Source organism: Pelecanus crispus, chromosome 14 (assembly GCF_030463565.1).
Source record: "Pelecanus crispus isolate bPelCri1 chromosome 14, bPelCri1.pri, whole genome shotgun sequence".
NCBI lineage: Eukaryota > Metazoa > Chordata > Aves > Pelecaniformes > Pelecanidae > Pelecanus > Pelecanus crispus.
In genome coordinates, this window is record NC_134656.1 from 2196350 (window position 1) to 2220893 (window position 24544).

Sequence of the window (24544 nt, forward strand, 5' to 3'; positions counted from 1 at the left end):
TTGCAGTAATGCTTAAAAAAAAGCTTCAGGATCTGAATCCAAAGCTGGCTAAGGTGCTCTGGCTCGTGCGCTGTGGAGCCAGCTAATTGCCAGCTGCTAATTGCCTTTCTTCTTGTATTCCTGTAAGGAGGGCAGCGGAGCTTGGGTACAGTTTGCTGATAATCCTGAAGTAGGTAGGGCGAGTCCCAAGCAGGAGGAGCCCCTCAAACCAAGGGAAAAGGAGCATGTCTCAGGGCCATTTTCTGGGATAACACCAAGGAGAGCCAGTGAGGGGAAAGCCACTGGATAAAGAGGCATCTTGGAAGTAAAGAATCACTTATAAGGTGTTTAAAAGTGCTAGGCTGGGGAGCAGGAGGCTAGATGAACTGGTGGCAGCGGGGTCTTCCCTGGGCTGAGGCTCCGACCTGAGGGGCTTCGGGGATGCTCAGCCTCTGAACCTTGAGCTACGGCCACGTGAGGTATTTCTTTTACTCACAGAGCAAATCAAGCACCCAGAACTAAAACCTCCCCGGCGGAGGGGTGGGCTTGGCACTTGCAGGGGGGGAAAACCCTGCCACTACCAACCAAATAATGATACCGACTATTCCTGAACAAATGAACTATCTTTGGTCTCTCTCAAAAATACATTTTCTTGAACTGTATTTCCAGCTTGCCAAACAAAACTAAGTTTACTGACATGAATTTCCACAGAGTTGTGCCACTGGGAAACAAACAAACAAAAGTCAAGAGAAGTTTGTTTGTTTGGTTGGTTAAAAAATAACTTCAATAAAAAGAACCAGTGCTCCTTCTTTCTTTGAAAGGAAGAGGGGTAGAGAGGAGGAGGAGGGAAAGGGGTAGATAAATAGGAAAGCAGGGGCTGTTCTGGGGCAGGAAGAGCAAAGAGTTGTGCTGGGCTTCTGCAGCTGAGCTGGGCGGCAGGACCCCGGCCTTGGCTTCGTTTCAGGGCGGAGGGCAGGGGCTGCTGGCAGAAATGTTTTACTTCTGGGTGCAGGGACTCCAGTAAACCATTCCTCACGCCGTACAAAAATACACAGATATTATATATCTTCCCTGCGACATTTCCCACGCCGCGTGGAGCCCTGCCTGCCTGCTGCTGGGTGCCAAGCTGCTCCCGAGGGATGAGGGCAGAGCCCTGGGCTTCTCCGGGTGGGCGCGAGCCAGCCGGGAGCCTTCGCTTTCAGGGGTCCCGGTGCCTGTGGGTTTCTCAGGAGGGCAAATAATGCCTGCACGGCCCGCAGGTGTCTTTCCCCCTTCGCTGAGGTCTGTGAACCGAGGGTGCTCTGGGTTTGGGGTGACAAGCGCGTGCTGTGGCAGTGCCGTGCGATGGGGACCAGGTGCTCCGGGCCAGGGGCTGGCAGAGGGGGCAGCCGCCAGGCCCCCCGCCCACCCTCCAAGGGCATCCTCATGGCTCTGCACATTGGGGGGCCACAGCCCCAGGGTGCTGCTTCTGTCCAGCCCCGGTGCTGTGCCCCGGATTTACCAGGAATGCAAACGGGGCTGCAGCGCTGCTCCCCGCCCCGTGGGCCACTTCAAACAGATGGAGCAATGCAAACCTGACAGGATTTTATATGTACAGAGACGCTTCCCAACTCCCCCCGCCCCCTCAAGTCCCCCAATAAAAGCCAACAAAAAAAAGCATTTAAAATAAAAAGTTAAAAAAAAAAAAACAACAACAATCAACCTCCCCCCCCACCCCAACCCCCCCCCCCAAACCCAGTCCCCAACTGGGTCCCAGGTGGGAAACGGGGACGTGCCGTGTCCCCAGGTGTGGCGGAGAGGGGATAAAGTGACCTCTTCAAAACGGGGTGCGGGTGGAGCCGGGGAGGGGGGGAGCCGGGCCCCGGGCGCTCCCCTGAGCCTCCCCGGCTCGCTCCGGCCAGCGGCGGGGACGGGGCAGGGGTTCAGTAGTACGAGCCGGCCCGGGCTGCGCCGCCGCGGTGGCACCAGCCCCGGGGACAGTCCTGGAGGGGTGGCCCAGAAACCGGGGTGACGGTTCATAGGTAAAAAGCTAAAAACTTTGTGGGGAGTGGGGGAGCTGGCAGGGAGGGCGGCGGAGGGGAAGAGGCACCGAGCCCCCGGCCCCGGCCACCGTGTCCCCGCCGGCGTCCCCGTGGCCGGCGGGCGCCCTTAGGACTCCGAGGAGGAGCGGGAGACGCTCTGGAGCAGCGATTTGTATATGGCAGAGTTCAGGAAGCGAGGGTAGGAGTCTCTGTGCATGAGCGTGTAGATCTGGAGCTGCGCGTCATCGAAGGTGTGCGAGGACGGCTCCTGCATCTTCCGGTTGATGACCTCCCGCACCCGCGAGTCCAGGCTCACCTGGGCGGCAGGGAGAGAAACAGGGGTGTTGAGGGACCCCCCAATGCTGCGCCTCCATCCCCAAAACCCACCCCTGCACCCCTCGCCAAGTTCTTGCAGGAAATTGGGTATCGGGACGTGGGGAGAGCACGGCGCGCTCCACCCCGCAGTGTATTTGCACCGGAGCCGGGGTATTTTGCACTGAGCTGCAGGGAGGAGCCGGGGGGTCTCCGGGTCCTCCCCGTGTCCCCTCGCTGGGCACGGGGCCGCAGGTTGGGGTGCTCCCACCCCGGGGATGCTGCGAGCTGGGCTGCAGCATCTCCTCAGCCCGCTGGTGCCCTCCTGAGGTTTCGGCCCCGCAGGACAGCCCAGCCCGTGGTCCCGCTGCTGGCTGCGTCCCGGGGGGGTTTTGGGGATGGGGGCCGGGGACACCCTTCCCACCACCACGAAGCAAACCCGTTACCCTGCCAAACCCATCCCCAACCACCCACCCTCCCTCCCAAATTGCTGCCGGGCTGCAGCTGGGACAGAGCCCTTTCCCTAAGGAACAGCCCCCCGCAGCCCCATTTTAGCCTAAGCCCCCCCGAGAGCCACGGGAGGGGCTCTGCCCCGTACCTCCTTGGGCGAGAGGATGGAGATGTAGTCCTCGTAGATCATCCTGGCCTTCTCGTCGATGGTGTGCTTGTTGCACTCGTTTTTGAGCTCCTCGCACGCTAGCCAGAAGAGCATGTTCTCCTCGCTGTACTCAGTCCGCAAGAACTCCCGGAAGACGTTGCGACCCGCCGGGCTCTTCATCAGCTTGTCGAAGGACTGTGCCCAGCCCCGCACCTCCTCCGGCGTGGGTTTGGCGCTGCCGGGTTCCGGCGGGGAAGGCAAAGGGACAGCGTTACGGTCAGCCCGGGAGGGCTGCGGGTTCCCCGCCGCGTCCCTCCCCGCACGGCTCGGCCGTGCTCATCCCTGGTCCCATCCCGGCGGGACCGTGCCTGAACACATCCCCCTGCGTTCACGCCGAGGCCGTTCCTGCTCGGGCTCCAGTTATTACCGAGGCTTTTGGAGGTGGCTCACGGGGGGGTCTGTCCCAGCTGGGCTGGAGCGTGGGCTTGCTTTCAGCTGAATTTTCCAAGCTGAGACGTTATTTTGGTGCTGGCTTTGCACGAACCCAAAAGGGAGCCAAAAAAAAAAAAAACCCAAAACCACCCCTTCCCTGGCAGAGCCGCAGCTCTGAGCCGCCCCAGCCGGGGAGAGACTTGGCATCGTGCGGCAGCCCTCACAGCTCGGGAGGGAGGGGGGCTGCTCCCCAGCAAATACTCATTACCTGCTAAAGCAGGCGGGAGCAATCATTATCAGTGGCTAATTAGCACCTCTGACCCCTAACCCTGCCACACCAGGTGCTGCGGAGCACCCATGGCTGGGCTGCAGCCAGGGTGTCCCCCCCCATCCCTCAGGGGGTGGGTGCTCGGTGCAGGGCACCCCCAGAGTGCAGGGTGCCTGCAGGCTGAGGCTCTGCCCTTGGGACATGGCTTGAAAGCTGCTGAGGTCCTTGCGTGCCTCAGTTTCCCTTTGCAAGGGGCCCAAGGGCCAGAATCGCGGAGGGCGGCAGCCCGTGGCTCTGGGCTCCCCGCTTCTCAGTGGCAACCAGGGACACGCCGCTGGAAGCAGCACCAGGAACCCCCGAATCCTGGCACCTCGATCCTGCTCCCCATGGGTGCACCAGCGAGCAGGATGCGGGGCTGGGTGCCAGGGAGGGTGGCAGCGGGTGCCACGCTGTGCCGTGCCGTGCCGGCCCCCCGGGCCCACCCCCCCGGCGCTGCCCCTGCACTCACCATGCTTCACAGTTTGGGATGGTCTCCAGTTTGGTCTCCCGGGACGCCCTCCACGCTCGCTCCCGGTCCTCGTTCCTAACAGGGAGACAGAAAGGTAGTCAGGGGCGTTGGGGATGCACCCGGACCCCCACCTTGACCCCCTGACTGGCCCTGGCCACCAAATCTCCTCCGCGGGCACCAGCACCCCCTTATCCGGCTCCTCCCCGGCACCCGCTGCGCCCGCAGCACCCTGGCTCCCTTGTGCAATTTTGCCGTCATCGTGCAAGGGTGCTTCCTGCACCCCGGCCCCACCGCGGCCCCGGCCCCACTCCACGGCCCGGGATGTGTGCCAGGGCCGAGCCGGAGCCGGAGCGGCCACGGGGCCGGGCAGCAGCAGCCGGCAGAGGTCAGTGCCGGCTCGGCCCACGGCAAAGCCATCGTGAACCGCCACGGATAAACACCAATAAATAAATAAACGGGGGTGGCTGCAGGGCCGCGGCCAGCAGAGCTGGGGACCGCAGCGCGCTCAGCCCCCGCGCCCGGTTATCCCGGTCTCCAGCTGGTGCCGGCCCCGGCTCGCCCAGGAAGCCGGTGGCCAGGGTAGAGAAAGGCGAAGGGCCGGACCCTGCACCCCTGGGGCACCCCAACACCGGTGCAGCCTGAAGGCTGAGCGCGGGATGGAGGTGCCGGGGCTCGGGGGTGCCAGCGTCCCCTGTCCCCCCCCATCCCTCGCCCCCCGGGGTGCCAGGGGCACAAGGGCAGAGCGGCCTCCAGCCAACTTCCCTCCGGCCCTCAAATTTCAGTGCTCGGCGCCGACCGCAGAGCTTCCTGCTTGCGACACCGTCCCTCGCCGCTCGCACAGGATTAAATGTGCAAACCTCGCCCCCGGCGGTGCGGGCGGCTGGCGTGGGCGAAGCTGCGGGCACGTCCCTGCCCACGCTGCCCCTGGGGCTCGCTGCCCGGCATGCCCGAGCCCCAGAATGGTTGGCACCAGTCACTGCTTGCTCCGGGAGCGGGGTACAGGAGGGATTTCTGTCCCATCTCTGCTCACAGGCTCTTACAGAGGAGGGACACAGGGAAGGATCACCCTGCCCGCAGCTGAATGCCATGAACCCAGGGCAGCGTCTGGGAGGGGGACAGTCGGGGCGAGCTGCGAGGGGAGCCGCTCACGGCGCTTGCTGCCTTGCACACGTGAGGAAACGAGACGGGATCAGGCAAGACGGGGCCCCAGGGACCCAGCGGGGGCTTGCACGGGGCTGATGCATCAGTGCCGGGGATGCACTGGGGGTTTGCACGGGGCTCAGCTCCGGGGTTTGTTGCTCCTCCAAGCTCGGTGCTGTCGGTGGCCGTAAAGCCCAGAGCTGCTGCAAAGCCCGAAGCCATCAGCAACCTCAGAGCGGGCTGATGCTGAAGATGGAGGAGAGCAGAGGGGCTCTTCAAAATCTGCGTTATCTATAGAATACGGAGCTGGGGATCCTCGGAGAGGACAGGAGATGCAGCCGCAGGCAAGCGGCTGGTTATGTCCTTGGCTTTGGGCAGTGCTGGGAGGCCAGGGCTGGACTCTGCACCCACTGCTCCAAGGCAGAGCTGCCCGGGTGGGCTCCCACGGACGAGGCCATCTGCCTCGGGCAGGGCGCTGTGGCTGCGAGAAGGCAGCCGTGACGCCGGACAGGGAAACCCAGCTCTCCTCCTGCCCTGACCTGCCTGAAACAGGCAGCAAAATCCTCCTGCCTGCACAGCGCTGCGCCCAGGGGTCCCGCTGCCCTGCCTTGCCGCCCCGCCGGGGCGCAGCCAGGTGCCCGGGGAGGGCAGCTCGGGAAGGCAGAGCTGGGGCAGCTCGGCCGAGCACCGCGCTGTGCTGCCGGCACTGCCTGCAGCTTCCCCCGTGCAGCCCGGCCGGGGACGGCCAGCCCCCGGAGAGCCGGTGCAGTGCCAGAGGGGGTTTCCCGGAGCCGCTTTCTGCTCTGTATTTTTTAAAAAGATTTGGCCGCCAGGCAGGAGTCAAGGCACACCGAGGCGCGGCGAGGCTCGGGCTTGCAAGCTCTCTGGGCTCTGTGCAGACGAGAGCAACGCGCCACGGCACCGCTGATGCCCATCTGCTCCAAAACCACAGAATCACAGAATCACAGAATGCTTTGGGCTGGAAGGGACCTTTAGAGCTCATCCAGCCCAACCCCTGCAGTGCCAGGGACAGCTTTAACCAGACCAGGGTGCTCAGAGCCCCGTCCAACCTGGCCTGGGATGTTGCAAGGGATGGGGCCTCCACCACCTCTCTGGGCAACCCCTTCCAGTGCTTCACCACCCTCACTGTAAAAAAATTTCTTCCTTATATCCAGCCTAAATCTCCCCTCCTTTACTTTAAAACAATTACTCCTCGTCCTGTCACAACAGGCCTTGCTAAAAAGCTTGCCCCCATCCTTCCTATCGGCCCCCTTTAAGCACTGAAAGGCTGCACTAAGGTCTCCCCGCAGCCTTCTCTTCTCCAGGCTATATATATATATAAAAACCTATATATAAACCCCATTTATACACTTTCTAACCACGACACCCATTCAGCTTTCGAACCCCAACCCAAGCACACAAGCAGCCCAGAGGCTCAGCCCGGTGAGCGGGGCCAGCTCCATCCCAGCTGCCCTCCCGCGCCCACTGCCCACGGTGCTGCGTGGGCGCCGGGATCTGCGCCCAAAAGCTGTGGAGCACCCAGGGGCGGGGGCTGCCGCAGGAGCCCGTCTCCCTCGAACCCAGGCGCCTGCTCGGGCAGCAGCCGCGTTCGAGCGCTTGGTGCTGCACGAAGCACGGAGGACCAGCAACACGCGGGCAACCCTCGCATCTCCCCAGCTTATCGGGACCCTGGAATATCGGACGAGAAGGCGGGCGGCTGACGCTCGGCGGCCCCGCGGGAGCCTGGGGCCGGGGCAGGCGGTGGGACGTACCATGAGCAACTGCAGCAGCAGCACCAGCAGAAGCAGCAGGCGTTGGGGCGGTGGTTGCTGGCGGGTTGCACCGTTGTCGGAGAAGTCTCATGCCGGGACATCGGAAGGGGTGTCTCTGCGGACGCGGGTCCTGCGTACTGAAAGGCAGGAAGGCAGGGAGCAGGTGAGGGAGCTGCCCGATGATTATTCCCCGCAACGTGCAAGCACACGGAGATAAATGAGGGACCCCCGCGCAGTGACTCGCTGGGATTTAGTTTTGGGTCCTGCTTGCCGTCCCGGCCACCAACCAGCCCGGAGACAGTCACCACCTCACCTGCGTCCCAGCCTCATACACGGTGGACGGGGTTGGGTCGTGCTTCGGGGGCTCTTCTGCTGCTCTCCGCTCCTCCCAGCCCACGGGTGAGCCGTGCTGCCGAGACCCCCCGGCTAATGTCCCTGCCGCCTCCTGGCCGGAGCCTGCGGGGAGGGAGAGGAGCGGCACCGCGTTACCTTCGCACAGGGAACCCCCGGCTTCCAGCAGCTCCGAGGAAGGGCCTGATCCATGCCGGGGAAAGCCCTTAGCAGGCAGCGGACTGGGGCACGGCAAGGCAAAGGTGCAAGAAAAGGAAGTGAGAAGGAAAGGAGGAGGGGAAACATGGGCGGCAGATGCTCTGCCAGCTCCACGCTTCACCTGGGACCCCCTCCCACGCTTTGTCGGTGCTGCCGAGCCCCGCAGGCAGCAGCAGGGCTGGGCAGGGCGTGGGGCTCAGCGCCGGCCTCGCCGTGCCCCCGGCCGTGCCCGGTGCCGTGGGGAAGCGCGGCCAGACCCCCCCGGGGTGTTTGGGCCGGGGATGGGGAAGTCGGAGCCGCTCCATGGCATCATGTGAGTGGAAGGAAACGGGGTGGGGGAGTTTTCACAGCTCCCGGCACCAAACAAAACTCGCCCCGCGCTGAGCGTTGGCCGAGCCCAGCGCTCCGCACCGCTGCTGCGGAACGGTCCCCCCAGGCCCGCCTGCCCCCGCCTGCCTGCACCATCGGCAGGGCTGCACCCGGGCAGGAGCGGTGCCAGGGCTCAGCGCCCACCTCCGCGCAGGGCGGTGGTAAGGATGTGGTCACGGCCGGCCCCGCTCCCCACGCCCCGCCGAGGGCGGCTGGCAGCAATCACGGGCCTTCCTCTGCTGGAAAGAAGGAACGGGAGTGGGGGGCGGCGGGCAGGGGGAGCCCCCGGCCGCCTCAGCCCCAGCATCCCTGTCTCGAGCTGCCTCAGGACTCATCACCTGGGGTCCCAGCCCTGCTGCGGACTCAGCACGGGCTACAGAGCTGGGGTGCGGGTCCCAGCTGGGGACGGGGCTGTCCCCAGAGCCCCCCCTGAGCCCACGGCCGCTCCTGGTGGGTGCAGCCCCGTCCCCGGCACGGCCATCACCCGGCAGCGCTTTCCCTCAGCTCCTCGCCCGGGCCCTTGCAAACCCTCCCGCTGGCTCCCATCGCTCCCGCAGGAACGAAAAAGGAGAAAGTCTGCGTTTCACTCCCAATTGTCCCTATTTATAGCCCCGAGTGCTGGCAGGACGGCTGTGACCTTGTCACCCGGCTCAGCAGCGGGCTCCGCTCCCTCTCGCGCCACGCTGCCCTCAGGTCCCTTTAACCCCCCTCTTTCTTCCCTTTCCTTTGCTTCCCCCTGCCCGACCGTCTTCCACTCCCGCCAGCCGCTCTTCCCTGCCCACCCACGGCGACATCCCGCTGCCGAGCCCACTCGCCCCACGGTGCCACGGCCACGCTGCCGTGCCCAGCGCTGCTGGGGGGCTGCAGACCCATGGCAGGGTGCAGGGAGCCAGGCTGTGGGCACGGCTCCCCGGGGGACTGCGGCACCCATCACAGCAAGCGGTGACGGGGCTGTGGGAACGGGGCGAGCAGGAGGGAAACCTGAAAGCTGGGAAAACCTTCCTTCCTCCCAGCCCTCCCCAAAACCAAGGCAGCCCCGGCTCTGCCGCGGCCCCCGGGGTGCGGAGCAAGGCGGATGAGGGGTGGCCAAGGGACAGGGACGCGGGGACAGCACGTGGCATTGCTCCGGGGGGGACGGCCAGGCGCTTCGCTTCTGCAACTGGTGCTCGACCTTGGCCGGAGCAGACCCGCAAGCAGCTGAGCCAAAAACACCGCGGAGAGGCGGCGGGACGGAGCGGCATCCCCCAGCGAGGAGCATCCCCTCCGCACACCCGTGGGGTGCGCTCAGCACCCGGCCAGGAGGCAGGATCGGCTCGCTGCCCACGCCGGGTGCTGCGGCACCCACCCAGCGCCATCTCGGCTGCGTGGCCTGCGCCGAGGGGGACGCGGGGGAGAAGGGAGGCGTGGGGCTGCAAAGACCTCTGCCCCTGGCCTGTGGCACCGAAAAGCAACGCCGGTGTGCTCTGGAATCGCAGGGCCGTGCCCCGTGCGCCCCCGAACGCCCCCGCAGCACCCCACCCCACCACGCCGGCGGGGGCCGCGTGCCGCGGGGCCGTTTCCGGCTGCCCCGGGGCCTGGCATCGCTGCGGGGCTGGCGGATAAGGAAGTCCCGGCAGGCAGCGGAGCCTATGAGCGCCGGAGGGAAGGCGAGGGCACGCGCGCGAGGCTGCAAAAAGAGGAAGGATGACAAAAAGGGGACATGTCCCCAGCGGAGAGAAGAGACGCCCCAAAAACCAGCCTCACCCAAACTCCGCGAGCTCCCCGAGCCCCCCGCGAGCCTTTGCCATTGCTGCCCGGTGGCTGCAGCACCCGGCCTGGGAGTCCCCGGGTGCTGGGTGTCCCCGGGCCGCGGCAGCTCACGCGCCTGTGACGTCCTTACGGAGCCTGGCACCGCCCCGTCCTTGCCCCGAACGGAGAGGGGACCCCCCACACAACCCGAACAAGACGAGCGCTCCCCAAAATCGCTTTTGAAGGGAAACCTCGCCTTGCACCGGGCTGCCCCTCGCCGGGGCGCGGGTCAGCTCTGTCCCACGCCGCCACACACGAGGCGCCCTGCACCCTGCTCACCCCGGGCGGAGCAGTCACCCACATCGCCCCATGCCAGCCGCAGCGGCAGCCGCGGCATCAGGGTGCCCACGCAGGCAAAAACCAAGGTGACGGCAAATAGCGGCCATGGGGATGACACCCCACCACGCACCCCACTTTCCCTGAGCGCCCCGGCTGGGGATGATGCCCTGAGCAGCGTGGCATCCCCCTCCAGCCACCCGCGCCTCTACAGGGGCACAAACCGGCGCCCACCCCGCCGCGGGGGCACCGCCGGCACAGCCTGCGCCGAGCCCACCCGACCCCGTGCCGTGGCTGGCGGGAGGACGGGGAGGGGGCGCAGGGGGAGCCGCCGGCGGCTGCAGGACCTGCAGCAGCACCGCAGCAGCCGTACCTGCAGCCTGGCCATCGCGCGGCGGCGGCGGGTGCCAGCCAGGGTGACCCCGGCCGGCTCAGGGGGTGCGCGGCATCACCAGGACCGCCGGGTCTGAGGGCAGGGAGATGGGAGAGAAAAGAAGAGAGAAAGAGAAAAGAAAAGCGGCTGAACACATCCTCTCACAGGAAAGGGAGTGGTAAGGGAAGTGGCAAACTCAACCGAAGAGTTCAGACCTTTTTTGGGAAAGCCCCGGCAGGGCCCGGCTGCTCTCCTCGCTGCTCCGCTGCGGGGCCGGCCACCCCACCGGGGCAGGAGCGGGGCAGAGCGAGCCCCGCCGGCGGCCGAGCGGGGTCGTGCTCCCGCTTCCCACCTTTCCGACGGATCCAGCGGCCGCCGCAGGCGCGAGAGCAGCCAAGCCTGGGCTCCCCGGCCGGGACGGGCACCCGCCGCGGTGCCAGCTACAGCCAAGCACCTCGGGGAGAGCCTGGGCACGCCGGCGCCAGAACAGCCCCGCGGCCGAGCAAGCGGCCAGCGTGGCTTCCCCGAGGAGCGCCGGGCAGGATACGTCCCCAGGGTGGGCGCGGGCCAGTCCCCAGCACCCGGCCGAGGCCGCTTCGACGCACCGGTGCTTTCCGCCACGTCGTGCCCCGGGCGCCTGTGGGGCTCCGGCGCTGCCCGCGGGGCGAGGAGGCCGGCGGCGAGGGACGGGGGCCAGTCCCCGCGGGTGGGCTGAGTCAGGGCCTCCCGGCATCGGCCCTGCGACGTGGGGATGCGCCAGCCTGCCTGCCACGCAGGGCGAAGCCTGGCTCCCTCGGCCAAGGGTGACTCACAAACAAAGTTGTTTGGTTTTTTTTCCCCTCTTCAGAAGAAAAAAAAAAAAAAAAAAAAAAAAGACGAGAGAGAGAGAGAAATCAGGCGCCCAACCTCCGTTTCCTTCATTAAATTTGCCCTCGGCACTGCTGCGGGCGGAGGGGGCTCCGGCCCCGGCACCACACCAGCGACCGAAACCGGTTTGTGGTCTCTGCTGGCGGCTGCCCCCTCGCTCGCGTGGGCTCGCCGCAGGTGGAAAAGGGAGAAAAGGGGGGGAAGAGGCAGGGGAGGACGCGGGCACCCCCTGCACGCTCCCCTGGGGCTGCGGGGCTGGGCCAGGCGCCCGGCCAGGGCACGTGCCTGTTATCAGCCGGACCCAGCGCCGCGCTTGGCGCGGCCGCTTCCCTCGCCTTCCGCGGGGATGCCGAGCTGTTATCTCCTTTCTTCCCAACACCGCATACCCCGGCATCCAAAAACTAACGTGGTCACGCCGCCGCCATCTCCAGCCCCACCGTGTCCGGATGGAACCCCCCGCACCGTCACCCAAAAGTCACCCGCGGCTTCGGCGGCTCCTCTTTCTGCCGGCGCCCACCCCGCCATCGCTGCCGTCCTCGCAGGCACCCAGCACCGCGCTGCTTCTCTGGTCATCTGCACCTCATTTATTTTCCAGATGGTTTTCCAGGATTCCCTCTGCCGCTGCCGGGCAGGGCCAGCTCCGAGAGCCGGGGGATGCCGGGATGCGGCCGCGCTCCCGCAGGGGAGCACCCCCAGCTCGCCGGCCTTGGGGCACCCACTGGCACCGAGGGTGTTTTTGTTCTCCGGCCATGGTATGAGCGCTCTGCCCCGGGAGGGACCTTCCCTTCATATTTTATGGGTCAAAACGGTGAGGGCAGCTTCGCTGCTCATCCCAGACCCCTTGGAGGGGGTGAGGCACAAACCCACCCAGTGCTGGCGGAGAGACCAGCCCCGGCCAAGCTGCTGGCACGGCTGAGCCCCCGCCGCACGCCAGCCATGCCTCAGCGGGGAGCAGCGCCGGATCCGGCCCCTCTCCGTGCCTCCGAGGAGCTGCAAAACGCCCGTCACCTGCGGGACCGGCCACGCCGGATCAGCGCACGCAGAGCTCGGCGGCCCCGGCCGCCCGCACGCCGCGGCTGGATTCTGCGGCGTCTAATAAGGGCTCAGCCCAGCCCTGCAGCTTCCCCGCCTTTCTCCCGTGAGGGACTCGGCACCTCTGACCTCTGCCAAATTTGGCTGAAAGCGGCCACCGAGCGCAACCAGACGTGGGCCAGCGCCGCAGGCAGCCCGGGAGGGCAACGGGGGGCCGGCACCCGCGGGCCCCGCTCTGCCGGGGTTACCCCGCGGGCCGCCGCCGCCGAGCCCCACAGCTGCCGCCCGCCCCCGCAGCCTGCCCCAGCCACCTGCCAGTGGCACAGGAAGTTTTAGGAGCTATTTTTAGACCCGGCTTTTCTTTTTTTCCCCCCCGCTGCTCTTTAGCAATCTATTAGAAAAAGCCTAAAGGGGTGAGGCTCAAGCCCCCCCCCCCCCCGCACTCTGCGGGGACGGGGCTGGGTTGACCCCAATGCTACCGGCACGGAGGTGCCGGGGTCCCGGGCATCAGCCGGGTCGGGCTCCCCTGGTGCTGCCGGGAGAAGGGGGTGGCAACGCTCACGTGGCTGCGCCCCGGCCACGTCCCCGCCGCCCTGCCGAGCACGTGTCGCTGATAACGCTGGCAGATGTGCCCCCGCACGTGGCGGAGGAGGCGGTGGCGGCGAGCAGATGCCTTTAGGGGAGCTCCTCTGCCCGGCAGTGATTTTCTCTGCCATCCGCTGAGAGTGGAAAGGCAGGTCCCGGCGATGGGAACCGGGAGACGCTGCAGCGTGTCCTAACACCTCCCTGGTCCTTCGCACCACGAGGGCTGACGGGCCCGTGGGCACCTCTCCTGCCAGGAAGAGGACGATGCTGGGGTCCTTCTCCGGACCGGCTGCCTCCTCTGCTCCCTGCCCCTCTCCTCGCCTGCAGCCGGGGTGTATTTCTGCACCGAGCATCCTCTGAGCCAAACCCCACCGCGAGCCGTCCCGAAAGCATCGTGCGAAGCTCTCCAGCACCCGCTGGAAAGAGTCGAGCAGACCCACAGCTCTACCCCACCACGGCTGAGTCGGCCACCGCGGGCTGCCGGGCGGCATGACGGGCGCAGCGCTGCCGGCACCCGCCCCTCCGGCCCCAGCTCTTGCACAGAAATGGAGTTAATTATTTCATAGCATAAAAATAGCACCCGCAACAATCAGCTGGGGGATTTCATACGGCAAGCCCTGACAATTACATTTCTATTAGTAGAGGTATCGCGGCGTTAAGGCAGACTCCTATTAAGCATTTGGTAACAATCCACGCGAAAGAAGAAAGATCACCATAATCAATACTCAGCAGGGGCTAAACCGCACGGACGGAGCCCGGCGGCTGACGGGAGGGGAGGGAAAGGGAGGGATACGGCATCGGTGTGGCCAGGGTGAGAGCTGAGCCAGGTGGGTGGCAGGGTCCTTCTTGTCCATGGGGTCATGGACATGTCCTGCCAGCCCAGGACCCGCTCATCCCCATCCCAGGGCACGCCAGCACGGGCAGCACCATGTCCCCCCGCGGACCACGGGGCACAGGAGGGGGCATTAGCGGCAATTTCGGGGATAGGGATGCTAGAAGGATGAAGGATAAGAAGATGAGGAATTGCCCTTTCCAAGCAAATGAGGAACCAGACAATCAACCCCAGATCGGGATGAAAAGGAGGGACCCTGCATCACGGGGAAACGCTGGATCCGAGGGGTCGCTTACCGCGGCTCCGAGCGCTCTCCAACGCAGCCGAGGGGTGATTTTCTCCCCAGCCCCGGCACGAGACCAAACCGCGCCGGGTGCATCTGGAGACCCGTGCCAGCATGGGAGCCACCGGCCGGGCACAGGAAGGAGGTTTGGGAACCTGTGCCAGCATGGGCGGGAGGTGGGTCCGGCCGCGCCGAGGACAGGTCTGGCCCTGCTCTCCAGCCACGCTCCCTGCCCAAAGCGCGGCCCCGCACGGCATTGATGTGGTCAGGGCAAGGCTAAGCCCGGCAGCCGGCTCAACCAGTGGCGGGACCGGCCGGGCTGGGGCCACACCAGCATGACGGCTGGGAACAAGGGGGATCACCCCCCAAACGCTGCACCCCGCTTTGCCCACCGCAGTTTATCCGCCTGGGCAGCTACGCGCCCCGCTACCCGCACGCCGCCAGCCCTGATGGATGCCTTCTGGGGTCTGGCATCAGGCAGATGTCACGCCTCACCCGTGAGCACCCAGGGCTGGGATGTCCCCCCGGCCCCAGATCCAATGCCACCGCAGGTCCCGGGACCAGAGCTTGCAGAGCCAAGCTTTCGCTTGCACCGGTAAGAAAAATTCCTCCCACGTCAGACTTTGGTCCTTTGTTAAAACAGCGAGGGACTGAAGAAGGAGTCCCCCAGGACCTACAAGCAAATACCCAGGGCAAGGGAGATTTGGTGACCCGAGGCCCTATCCCAGCTCCGGAGCATCCCAAGGGACATACGTGTCCCCTGTGCCGCAGTCACCGCAGCCTCACCGGCGCAGCAGTGATGCTCTGCCCTGCCCCAGCCCCGACAAGCAACGGGGAACTCTGCGAGCAACTTGTGTCCTCCGAGATTGGCCGCGCCTGTTATTTAAAACCTCAACCAAAGGGGAAGAAAGACGGCGGGGTTCGGCTCAGCCATCCCCAGGGAGGAGCTGGCAGCGCGGGGAGGAAGGAAGCGCTGTCACCCTGCCTGGCCCCTGTGCCACAGAGGCGGCCCCCGGCCCCGGGGCAGTGCCACGCAGCCGCAGCCGCCGCAGCCCGCTCCGGCCGGGCATGCTGCTGCCAGGGACGGCCGCGGGAGACGGCCGGGGCAGCAGGAACCCGGCCACGTGTGGATGCCCATCGCGGGCATTCTGGGCTCAGATAGCGGTAGCGGCCGTCGCTGGGGATGTCAGCGAGAACCCCGATGTGACGGGCCATGGCGATGCCCTTCGCCAAGCCCCCGGGATGCCGCAGGGCTCAGCTGTGCCATTGGAAGACACAGGCACTCGCCTGCCGCTGCTGTCACGGCAATACATTTTTCCCCAGCCCCAAATCCTCTTTGCGAGCTCTCTCCTCGTGGTAAAACCCGCAGCAGCCTCGCAGCAGCATCTTTCCTTGTTTTTTCTTGTTTTTCAAGGCTAGCTTGAAGCTTTGCCTTCCTTTTCTGGGGCTCCTGCCTGCTAATGCCAATATGTACCTGTTTGCTCTTCTCCTGCCCTTTGCACTGAAACGCTGCTTGGGCATTTGCCTTCTGTCGGAGGAAAATACTTAAGCCCCGGTTGGGCTTGTGCCTGCAGGAGGGGGAGCAACGGGGAAAACCCAAACCCTTAACCCCAAACCCCTTTGCTGGCTCCCTGAGCCGCTCCATACCGAGCCAGCAGCAAGTCCATCTCCAGGCGCGGGCTGCCAGCGCGCCCACAGCCCGTCCCCACGCACCCAGAGCCACGGCCACACGCGGGGACGTCGGGGACCCTGCTCCCCCCATGCCCATCCCGTTGCCGCCCCGGAGCCTCCGCAGCATTTCTGCCTCCAGAGCGGGCAAGTGCTGACAAGCGAGCCTGGAGAGCGGCAAAGCTGGGCTTCCAAACCCAGCGGATCTTCATAGCCTGAGCAAAGAGCCCTCAAAAGGTCAACTGAGGCTGTTTCCAAGTTGTTAGAAAACTGGAAGGGCGGCTTGTTATAAAACTCTACCATACGTTTTCCTGCTGCCAGGAAACCCCCTTTTTTCCATGTCTAAGATGAATGTTAAAGCTGAACCCCGAAGGACTTTGCTGTCGTTTTCATTGCTGTTGCTGCTCCACCTCCCCCCTGGTTAAATCTCTGCTTCCACGCAATGGCCAAAGGCAGGAGGTTTTGCAGGAGTGAGCGGCAGAGTGTTCCCTGCTTCTCCCGGTAAACTCATCCGGGATGGCCCGAGGCCCCACGGATCTGAGGGGGATGATGGGGCGGGCTGGGGCATCGCCCTCGGTGCCCACCCCAGTGGCCAGGCAGGGGGGAGGTCCCAGGCGGGAGGTCTCTGTCACCAGTCCCCCCCCAAAGAAGGAACCCAGTGGATTTCCAGCCAAAAATAATAGAAATAAAATCAGAGTGTGCTCCCAGAGAGCGCTTTTGCAGAAGGGCGAAGGGTCGGTCAAAACTCAGGGGGTGCCGCTTTGTTTTACACGCTGCTCTGGATCCAGCAAGAGCCAAGATTTTGACTTCGCTATAGTTTTACCCCAAAGCCACCGGTTCCCGTGTCCCCAGGTCCCACGCAGCACCCGGGCAGGCCGGGGGGGCTGCGCAGGGGGCTCGCCCCACGCCTCGGGGACCGGCACGGCCCCAGCTCGGCAGCGGGCCGGTGGCTCCTGCAGAGCATGCGCAGCCGGATTTAAGACGTTCGATCCCTGCGGAAAGTTAAGAGGTGTCTCAAAACTCGCGGGCGCGGTGGGCAGAGCCGGCCGGGGGAGTTATTTGCTGCAAAGAGGGCTGCGGTTCAATGCTACCGCTCCACGGCTGTGGCCGTGAGGATTTGGGCAGGCCACCCTCCCTGTGCTGCGTGGGGCAACTCGTGGTGAAGCAGCTGGGGGAAGAAATGGGCCGGCCGAGCCCAGGAGCAATGGAAATGAGCCAGAGGAGGCTCGCGGGGTGCGGGACGGGATGAAAAGGGAGATGCCCATGGGGCTGGATGCCCGTGGGGCTGGATGCCCGTTCCCTGGGCTGGCCGGAGCAGGCGGTGGTGACGGCCACCGCAGAGCAGCTTCCCGGTCTACGACGGGGCTGCTGGAGTCCCCGCAAGCCGGCGAGTTTGCTTTCTTCCCCTCTTACACCACAGACGATGTCGGACACTCTTCCCCCATCCTGTCCTCCCCACCGGCGAAAACCATGTTGTAACACGTCGGGGGATGAAAAGAACCCGTGCTAAGGTCCAGTATCTTTTCTTCCCCCCAAATTAAGAGCTAGCTATGAAATAACGTCTACAAACAACTGGCTTTAGGTCCACCCCTCTCTGAACAGCTTTTGTAATGGAAATGCATAGAGAGATGTGCAGAGACGAACGAGGAACTGAGTAATAGGAAGTCTCAGCGAAGGCCGTGGGCACCGGCTCACCCGGAAGCCGCTGTTATTCCAGGCAAGAGCCCGAAGTGCCGAACCCCGGGAGCGCGTGGCGCGGCAGCACGAAGGCGGCGATGCCTGCCGGCCTCGCTCTGCCGCGGCTGCTCTGCTTTTGGGGTGCTCGGGCACGGCCGGGGGGTTGGTGCACGAAACCGGCCCGAGGAGCAGGAGGAGCTGGAAGGGAAAGGCCGGGGCACCCCACGGGATGGCTCCGGAGCGGCGCCAGCACCGAGCGTGGCTCTTACCTCCTCTGGAGCCGACTTTCCAAAATAATTTTTTTATCCAGAGGATAAAAATTTGGAAAAAAAAAAGAGGAAAAGCCACAGCAGCTGGAGCCCATGCTCTGCAGAGGTCCAGGAGCAACACGGCGTCTGCTTTGGCACTCCCGCCCCGTTGCTCCCAGGGAAGAGCCCTGGGCGCTGAGCTCACCAGCCCCCTTTGCGCGAGCCCAGAGGAAACTCAAGATGCCGTAGCCCCAGTCCAGCCTAAACGCGAGATTACAACCAAAGATAAGCAAAGATGCACTTCGGGAGGCGGCAGAGACGTGCTGCTCCCGCACCCTGGGCAGACTCAGCATTAATTACTCTGCCAAGGTATTTTTCTCCCTTACCCTCTCCAGGTTTGAGTTGCATTATCTGATTATCTGCCTTCGGTTCCTTCTTTTTTTTAATAACAATATCAAAATGGGCACCCACACTCTGATTGAGATATATTCATGTCACTAAATTCCTGCTTCTCCACTATAAGCTTATGAGGTGGAGTTTGTCTAATTGCTGAAGAACACGACTGTATTTTGATTAGCGGCTTGAGTCATTTGTGGGGAAGGGCTGACGCGGAGGAGCTAAAATCCTTGTAGGGAAATCTGATGTGGCGCTCTCCCTTGGGAGATATTCTGAAATATGTGCCCACTGGGGCGTCCCATTTTCCCGAAGAAAACGCTATCCACCGGGCCAGCAAACGCCACGGGCTCCGCTCATCCAGCGCGACACGGGATGAGCGTCTCTATCGACGGGGATGGCGGAGACGCATCCAGAGGGGAATGAACTCCCCTCGCAGCAGGGAAATCCCTCCCACTCACTTAACACTTTTTGTTTAGTTTCTTAAATAAGGCCATGGAGCCGCGCCAGAGCAGCCTCATGGAAGCGGCAGGGAGAGGGAGCTTCCCGGGGGAACCTCTCCGTGCCCGGAGACGCGCCACGATCCACGCGCGGAGCAGCTCGGGCGGCCGCGCCTGGCCCTCTCCATCCCTCGGCCGCGGGGACGCGGCGCCAAGTCGCGGCATCCCGCGACGCCTACCCACGTGACGGGCTCGTGTTGGGCGACGGTCGGATGTCACGTCCCTACGGGGGACAGCCACGTCCCGGCCGCCACCGAGCCAGGTTCCCCCCGCTCGACCCTTTGGCCGTGCCGCTGCCGGAGGACGCTGCGGGGAGCGGAGCCCGCGGTCGCCCTGACCTCAGCCAACCTCGCCGAGCCCCAGCCGGCCAGGTCAGGGCTCCCCATCGCTGCCGCTCTCCGCGACGAGGCACGGCACCCCTTTGCCTTGGGGGGCACCCCTTTGCACTGGGGGTTGGGGCACGGGGAGCCTGCCTGGCCCAGCCGGTGCATGGGTGCTCCAGCGCTGCCCTGGCACCCACCTGTGGGTGCAGGGAGGGCCGGGGCACCCCTGGGCCGGGGAGGCCTCCGGGGGGGGTGGGGGGAGCCTCCCTGCAAGCCCCCCGCCTGGGCTGGGCAAGCCCCGGTGCAGCCGGCCCTGCGGCTGGAGGGTGCCCCCCTCCTTCCCCCTCCATCCTCCTCCTCCTCCTCGCAGGAGCCCTGCCCTCCCCCGGGGTGATGCGGCGGGGAGGGCCCCCTCCCTGCTCGCTGCTCGGGGTCCCCCCGCCCCGCCGACCGGTCCCCACGGAGCATCCCGCTGCTCGCCCCCCCCCCCCCCCGCCCCTTCCCCAACACCCCCCTCCCCAGCGCTCGCACATGGGGCTGGTGCAGCCGGACACACGGACGCACAGCCGGACACACCGCCGCAGCCCGACCTCGCCACCAAAGCCGCGGTGCTCGGTGCGTGGCCGGGGGCGGGGGCCCGTGCAAAGGGGAGGATGCACGGGGCGGGGGGCGCAGGGGGGGGAAAGGGGGGGGGGGCGTGCAAAGCGGGGTCCGCCCGGGGGAACGGGGTCCGCCCGCAGCCCGCGGGGAGGGAGGCCGGGCCGGGCACAGGGCGAGGGAGGGGGCGGTGGGCCCGTGTCGCGTGTGTGTCCGTGTGTCCGTCCGTTCCCCCCCCCCCCCCCCCCCCCGCCCTCCCTCCGCCCCGCGGCATCCCACGGGTGGCGGCGGCCCCGGGCCGGGCTGCGGGGTACTCACGGGCCGGGCATCCGCGCCGCCACCGCCGCGCAGCCCCGTCCGCGGCCGCCGCTGCCCCGCTGCCCCCCGGCCGCCGCCTCTGCGCTGCCTCCGGGCTCGGCACCGGAGGGAGAGGGAGAGGCAGCGGGAGCGGAGCGGAGCCGAGCGGCTGCACTGCGCAGGCGTCCCCCGGCCCCTGCGATTGACTTCCTAAAGCAATTGCAGCTTTGGCACTTCCTCACGTCAAAACACACACACACGCACACACACCCAGCGCCCGGCGCCGGCACCCGGCATGGGCACCCCGCACCGGCATGGGCACCGGCATGGGCACCCTGCACCGGCACCCAGCACCGGCATGGGCACCGGCATGGGCACCCTGCACCGGCATGGGCACCGGCATGGGCACCGGCATGGGCACCCTGCACCGGCATGGGCACCGGCATGGGCACCCTGCACTGGCACCCAGCACCGGCATGGGCACCCAGCACCGGCATGGGCACCCAGCACCGGCATGGGCACCCTGCACCGGCACCCAGCACCGGCATGGGCACCGGCATGGGCGCCATGCACCGGCACCCTGCACTGGCATGGGCACCCTGCACTGGCATGGGCACCGGCATGGGCACTCTGCACTGGCACCCAGCACCGGCATGGGCACCCAGCACCGGCATGGGCACCCCGCACTGGCATGGGCACCGGCATGGGCGCCATGCACCGGCACCCTGCACTGGCATGGGCACCCTGCACTGGCATGGGCACCCAGCACGGACACCCTGCACCAGCATGGGCACCCAGCACTGGCACCCAGCACCAGCATGGGCACCCTGCACCGGCATGGGCACCCAGCACGGGCACCCTGCACCGGCATGGGCACCGGCATGGGCACCGGCATGGGCACCGGCATGGGCACCCTGCACTGGCACCCAGCACCGGCATGGGCACCCAGCACCGGCATGGGCACCCCGCACCGGCATGGGCAGCCTGCACCGGCACCCAGCACCGGCATGGGCACCGGCATGGGCACCCTGCACTGGCACCCAGCACCGGCATGGGCACCCTGCACCGGCATGGGCAGCCTGCACCAGCATGGGCACCGGCATGGGCACCCTGCACTGGCACCCAGCACCAGCATGGGCACCGGCATGGGAGCCATGCACCGGCACCCTGCACTGGCATGGGCACCCAGCACCGGCATGGGCACCCTGCACCGGCATGGGCACCGGCATGGGTAGCGGCATGGGCAGCCTGCACCGGCATGGGCACCCCGCACCGGCATGGGCACCGGCATGGGCGCCATGCACCGGCACCCTGCACTGGCATGGGCACCCTGCACTGGCATGGGCACCCAGCACGGACACCCTGCACCAGCATGGGCACCCAGCACTGGCACCCAGCACCAGCATGGGCACCCTGCACCGGCATGGGCACCCAGCATGGGCACCCTGCACCGGCATGGGCACCAGCATGGGCACCCTGCACCGGCACCCAGCACCGGCATGGGCACCGGCATGGGCGCCATGCACCGGCACCCTGCACTGGCATGGGCACCCAGCACCGGCATGGGCACCCAGCACAGGCACCCAGCACCAGCATGGGCACCCTGCACCGGCATGGGCACCCAGCACGGGCACCCTGCACCGGCATGGGCACCAGCATGGGCACCCTGCACCGGCACCCAGCACCGGCATGGGCACCAGCATGGGCACCATGCACCGGCACCCTGCACTGGCATGGGCACCCAGCACCGGCATGGGCACCGGCATGGGAACCCTGCACCAGCATGGGCACCCAGCACCAGCACCCTGCACCAGCATGGGCACCCTGCACCAGCACCCTGCACTGGCATGGGCACCCTGCACTGGCATGGGCACCCGGCATGGGCACCCGGCATGGGTACCCAGCACCGGCACTCTGCACCGGCATGGGCACCCAATACTGGCACCCAGCACCGGCATGGGCACCCTGCACCGGCAGCGTGCACCCGGGATGGGCACCCAGCACCGGCACCCTGCACTGGCACCAGGCACCCAATACTGGCACCCAGTACTGGCACCCAGCACCAGCACCAGGCACCCAATACTGGCAGCCAGCACCAGCACCAGGCACCCAATACTGGCAGCCAGTACTGGCAGCCAGCACCAGCGGCATGCACCCAGTACTGGCACCCAGTACTGGCACCCAGCACCAGCACCAGGCACCCAATACTAGCAGCCAGTACTAGCACCAGACACCCAGTACTGCACCCAGCACCAGCACCAGGCACCCAGTACTGGCAGCCAGCACCAGCAGCATGCACCCAGTACTGGCACCCAGCACCAGCACCTACTACATGCACCCAGCACCAGCACCAGGCACCCAAAACTGGCACCCAGCACCAGCCACATGCACCCAGTACTGGCACCCAGTTCCAGCACCAGGCACTCAAGACTGGCACCCAGCACCTACTACATGCACCCAGCACCAGCACAATGCACCAGCACCAGGCACCCAATACTGGCACTGACTACCAGCACCCAGTATCAGCACCCTGCACCCAGTACTGGCACATTGTACCCACCCTGCATCCCAATACTGGCACCACCACCCTGCACCCAATACTGGCACCCTCCATCAGCACCCAGTACCCAATACTGGCACCCTCCATCAGCACCCAGTACCCAATACTGGCACCCTGCACCAGCACTGGAGGTCCCCTCTGCCCCTGCGGGGTCCTTGCCCATCCCTGGAGCGTGGGGCAGGGCTGCCTGTGGAGCTGCCTCCGGGACCAGGACCAATTCCCAATTCCCAATTCCCAGTTCCCATCTGAGAGTCCCTGCCGAGGAGTGGCTTTCCCTAAAGCAGTGGTTTCTCTGTTTTTTTTTTTCCTTTTTGTCCAAAAGGGGGGATTATGCATCGCTAAAAATAAAGGGTGATAAAACTTTGGGAGAGAAAGGAGGCATAAAAATTTCATGATCTTGCCAGCCAGGGAAATTATCCCACTTTATTATTTAAAACCTCATTAAAAACCATTTCCCTGGGAGAGACAATGATCAAACCACTGTCTATTTCAATCCTCGAGACGTGCGCTCTGCTACGTGGGGAACGCGTTTAAAATAGGCCCCTACGTGTGACTGCTCAGCTGAACACGCCGACCCGGCCCCCGCGCCCATGCGAGCAGCCTCGGAGCTGAGACCCCCTGCCCCTACGTGGGGGGACCGCACGGCGCCCGCCGCGCCCGCCGCCATTTCAACCCGCTCTGTCCAACGCTCCGGATTTTCCTCTTTTTACCCCTCCGGCTCGCTCCAGTGGGAGCTACAAAGCGCTTGCCCGGGGAGGATCTGCCCAAGGAACTCTGCGGACGAAGCAGGGTCCTTCTTCCCATTGCAACTTTTCCAAATCTTCGGAGCAGCTCCGGCACAGAGCCACGGCTGCCAGGCTGCGCCCTCCTGCCGGGTGACCGGGCCACCAGCCCTGTGATTTGCTTTAGCGGTTCATTTAGCTTGGAAGCTCGCAAATGCCCGGAAAGGCTCCCACATCTTCAGGAATTGCTTTGTAGCGTGTGTCTGGGATTTTTAGAAATCCCCATGGACATTTGGACTTGTGATTCCTTGTGATTCTCCAGCCAGTCTGTCCCTTCGGACGGTGAAAAGATCATGAATGTTTGGTTTCAAAGAAGTTGCCTTTTAAAAATAAAGTGTGGATTGGGAGAAAAACGCTTGGAGCTCCCAAATCACCTGCAAAGCGGTGCTGTCAATGAACAGCCAAACGCACAGCGCGTTGTGCTCACAGTGCCACAGCTCGGCCTAGACACCTCCTCTTTAAATACACAGCGGGCAGGGAAACATCTTTTCTAGCAATTGGAAACGCATCTTTTCTAGCAATTGGAAACGCATCTTTTCTAGCAACTGCAAACGCATCTTTTCTAGCAACTGCAAACGCATCTTTTCTAGCAACTGCAAACGCATCTTTTCTAGCAATTGCAAACGCATCTTTTTTAGCAATTGGAAATGCATCTTTTTTAGCAATTGCAAATGCATCTTTTCTAGCAATTGCAAACGCATCTTTTCTAGCAACTGCAAACGCATCTTTTCTAGCAATTGGAGATGCATCTTTTCTAGCAACTGCAAACGCATCTTTTCTAGCAATTGCAAACGCATCTTTTTTAGCAATTGCAAATGCATCTTTTTTAGCAATTGCAAACGCATCTTTTCTAGCAATTGGAAACGCATCTTTTTTAGCAACTGCAAACGCATCTTTTCTAGCAATTGCAAACGCATCTTTTCTAGCAATTGCAAACGCATCTTTTCTAGCAACTGGAAACGCATCTTTTCTAGCAATTGCAAACGCTCCTACCAAAAGCCCGGCACCCTGCTCCAATTCAGCTTTGAGTTTGGAAGCTGCTTTGCCCAGTGCCAGCCTGGGCTGTGCAGCAGGGCCGGGAGCAGGAGCTGCTGGCCCGGGCAGGCAGCGTCCGGCCCGCGCTCAGAGCCACCAAGGAAGGAAGCGGTGGCCTCGCTTGGGCCGTTTCCGCGCTGAACGGGGACAGCCGGTGGCAGAGGCACCTCTGCAGCCTCCCCGCACGCCCGCGCCCGGGCCGGGCCCGCAGCAGCCCTCCCCGCCTGCACCCCAAGCTGTCACCGCACCCCCGGGGCTCTCCCACCCAACCCCTCGCCGGTTTTGCCCCCCTCCAGCGGGTTCCCGGCCCCCGCTTCCCGGCTGCAGTAGCGGGGCCCGCCCGCAGGTGCCGCCCGACTCCGCCGGCAGCGCGACCGGTAGCGCTCGGCGGGGCCCCGGGGCCCGGCCCGGCTCCCGGCGGGGAGCGGGGCCTTCGGCGGGGCTGCAGCTCCGGCCCCGCAGCGCTTGGGCAGCCGGGGC

At 65.0% G+C, this 24544-nt stretch overlaps 1 protein-coding gene across 1 annotated transcript; it reads right to left on the minus strand.

Annotated features, from left to right (window-relative positions):
- Nucleotides 1-2118: 2118 nt before the first annotated feature.
- RGS19 (regulator of G protein signaling 19) lies at nucleotides 2119-7424 on the minus strand. Its single transcript, XM_075721172.1, has 5 exons — nucleotides 7344-7424; nucleotides 7031-7167; nucleotides 4119-4193; nucleotides 2911-3145; nucleotides 2119-2316 (listed from the first exon to the last, which is right to left on the minus strand). The coding sequence occupies exons 2-5, from the start codon at nucleotides 7129-7131 to the stop codon at nucleotides 2128-2130; spliced, it is 600 nt and encodes a 199-aa protein (XP_075577287.1). The 5' UTR covers nucleotides 7132-7167; nucleotides 7344-7424; the 3' UTR covers nucleotides 2119-2127.
- Between the last annotated feature and the right edge of the window lie 17120 nt (nucleotides 7425-24544).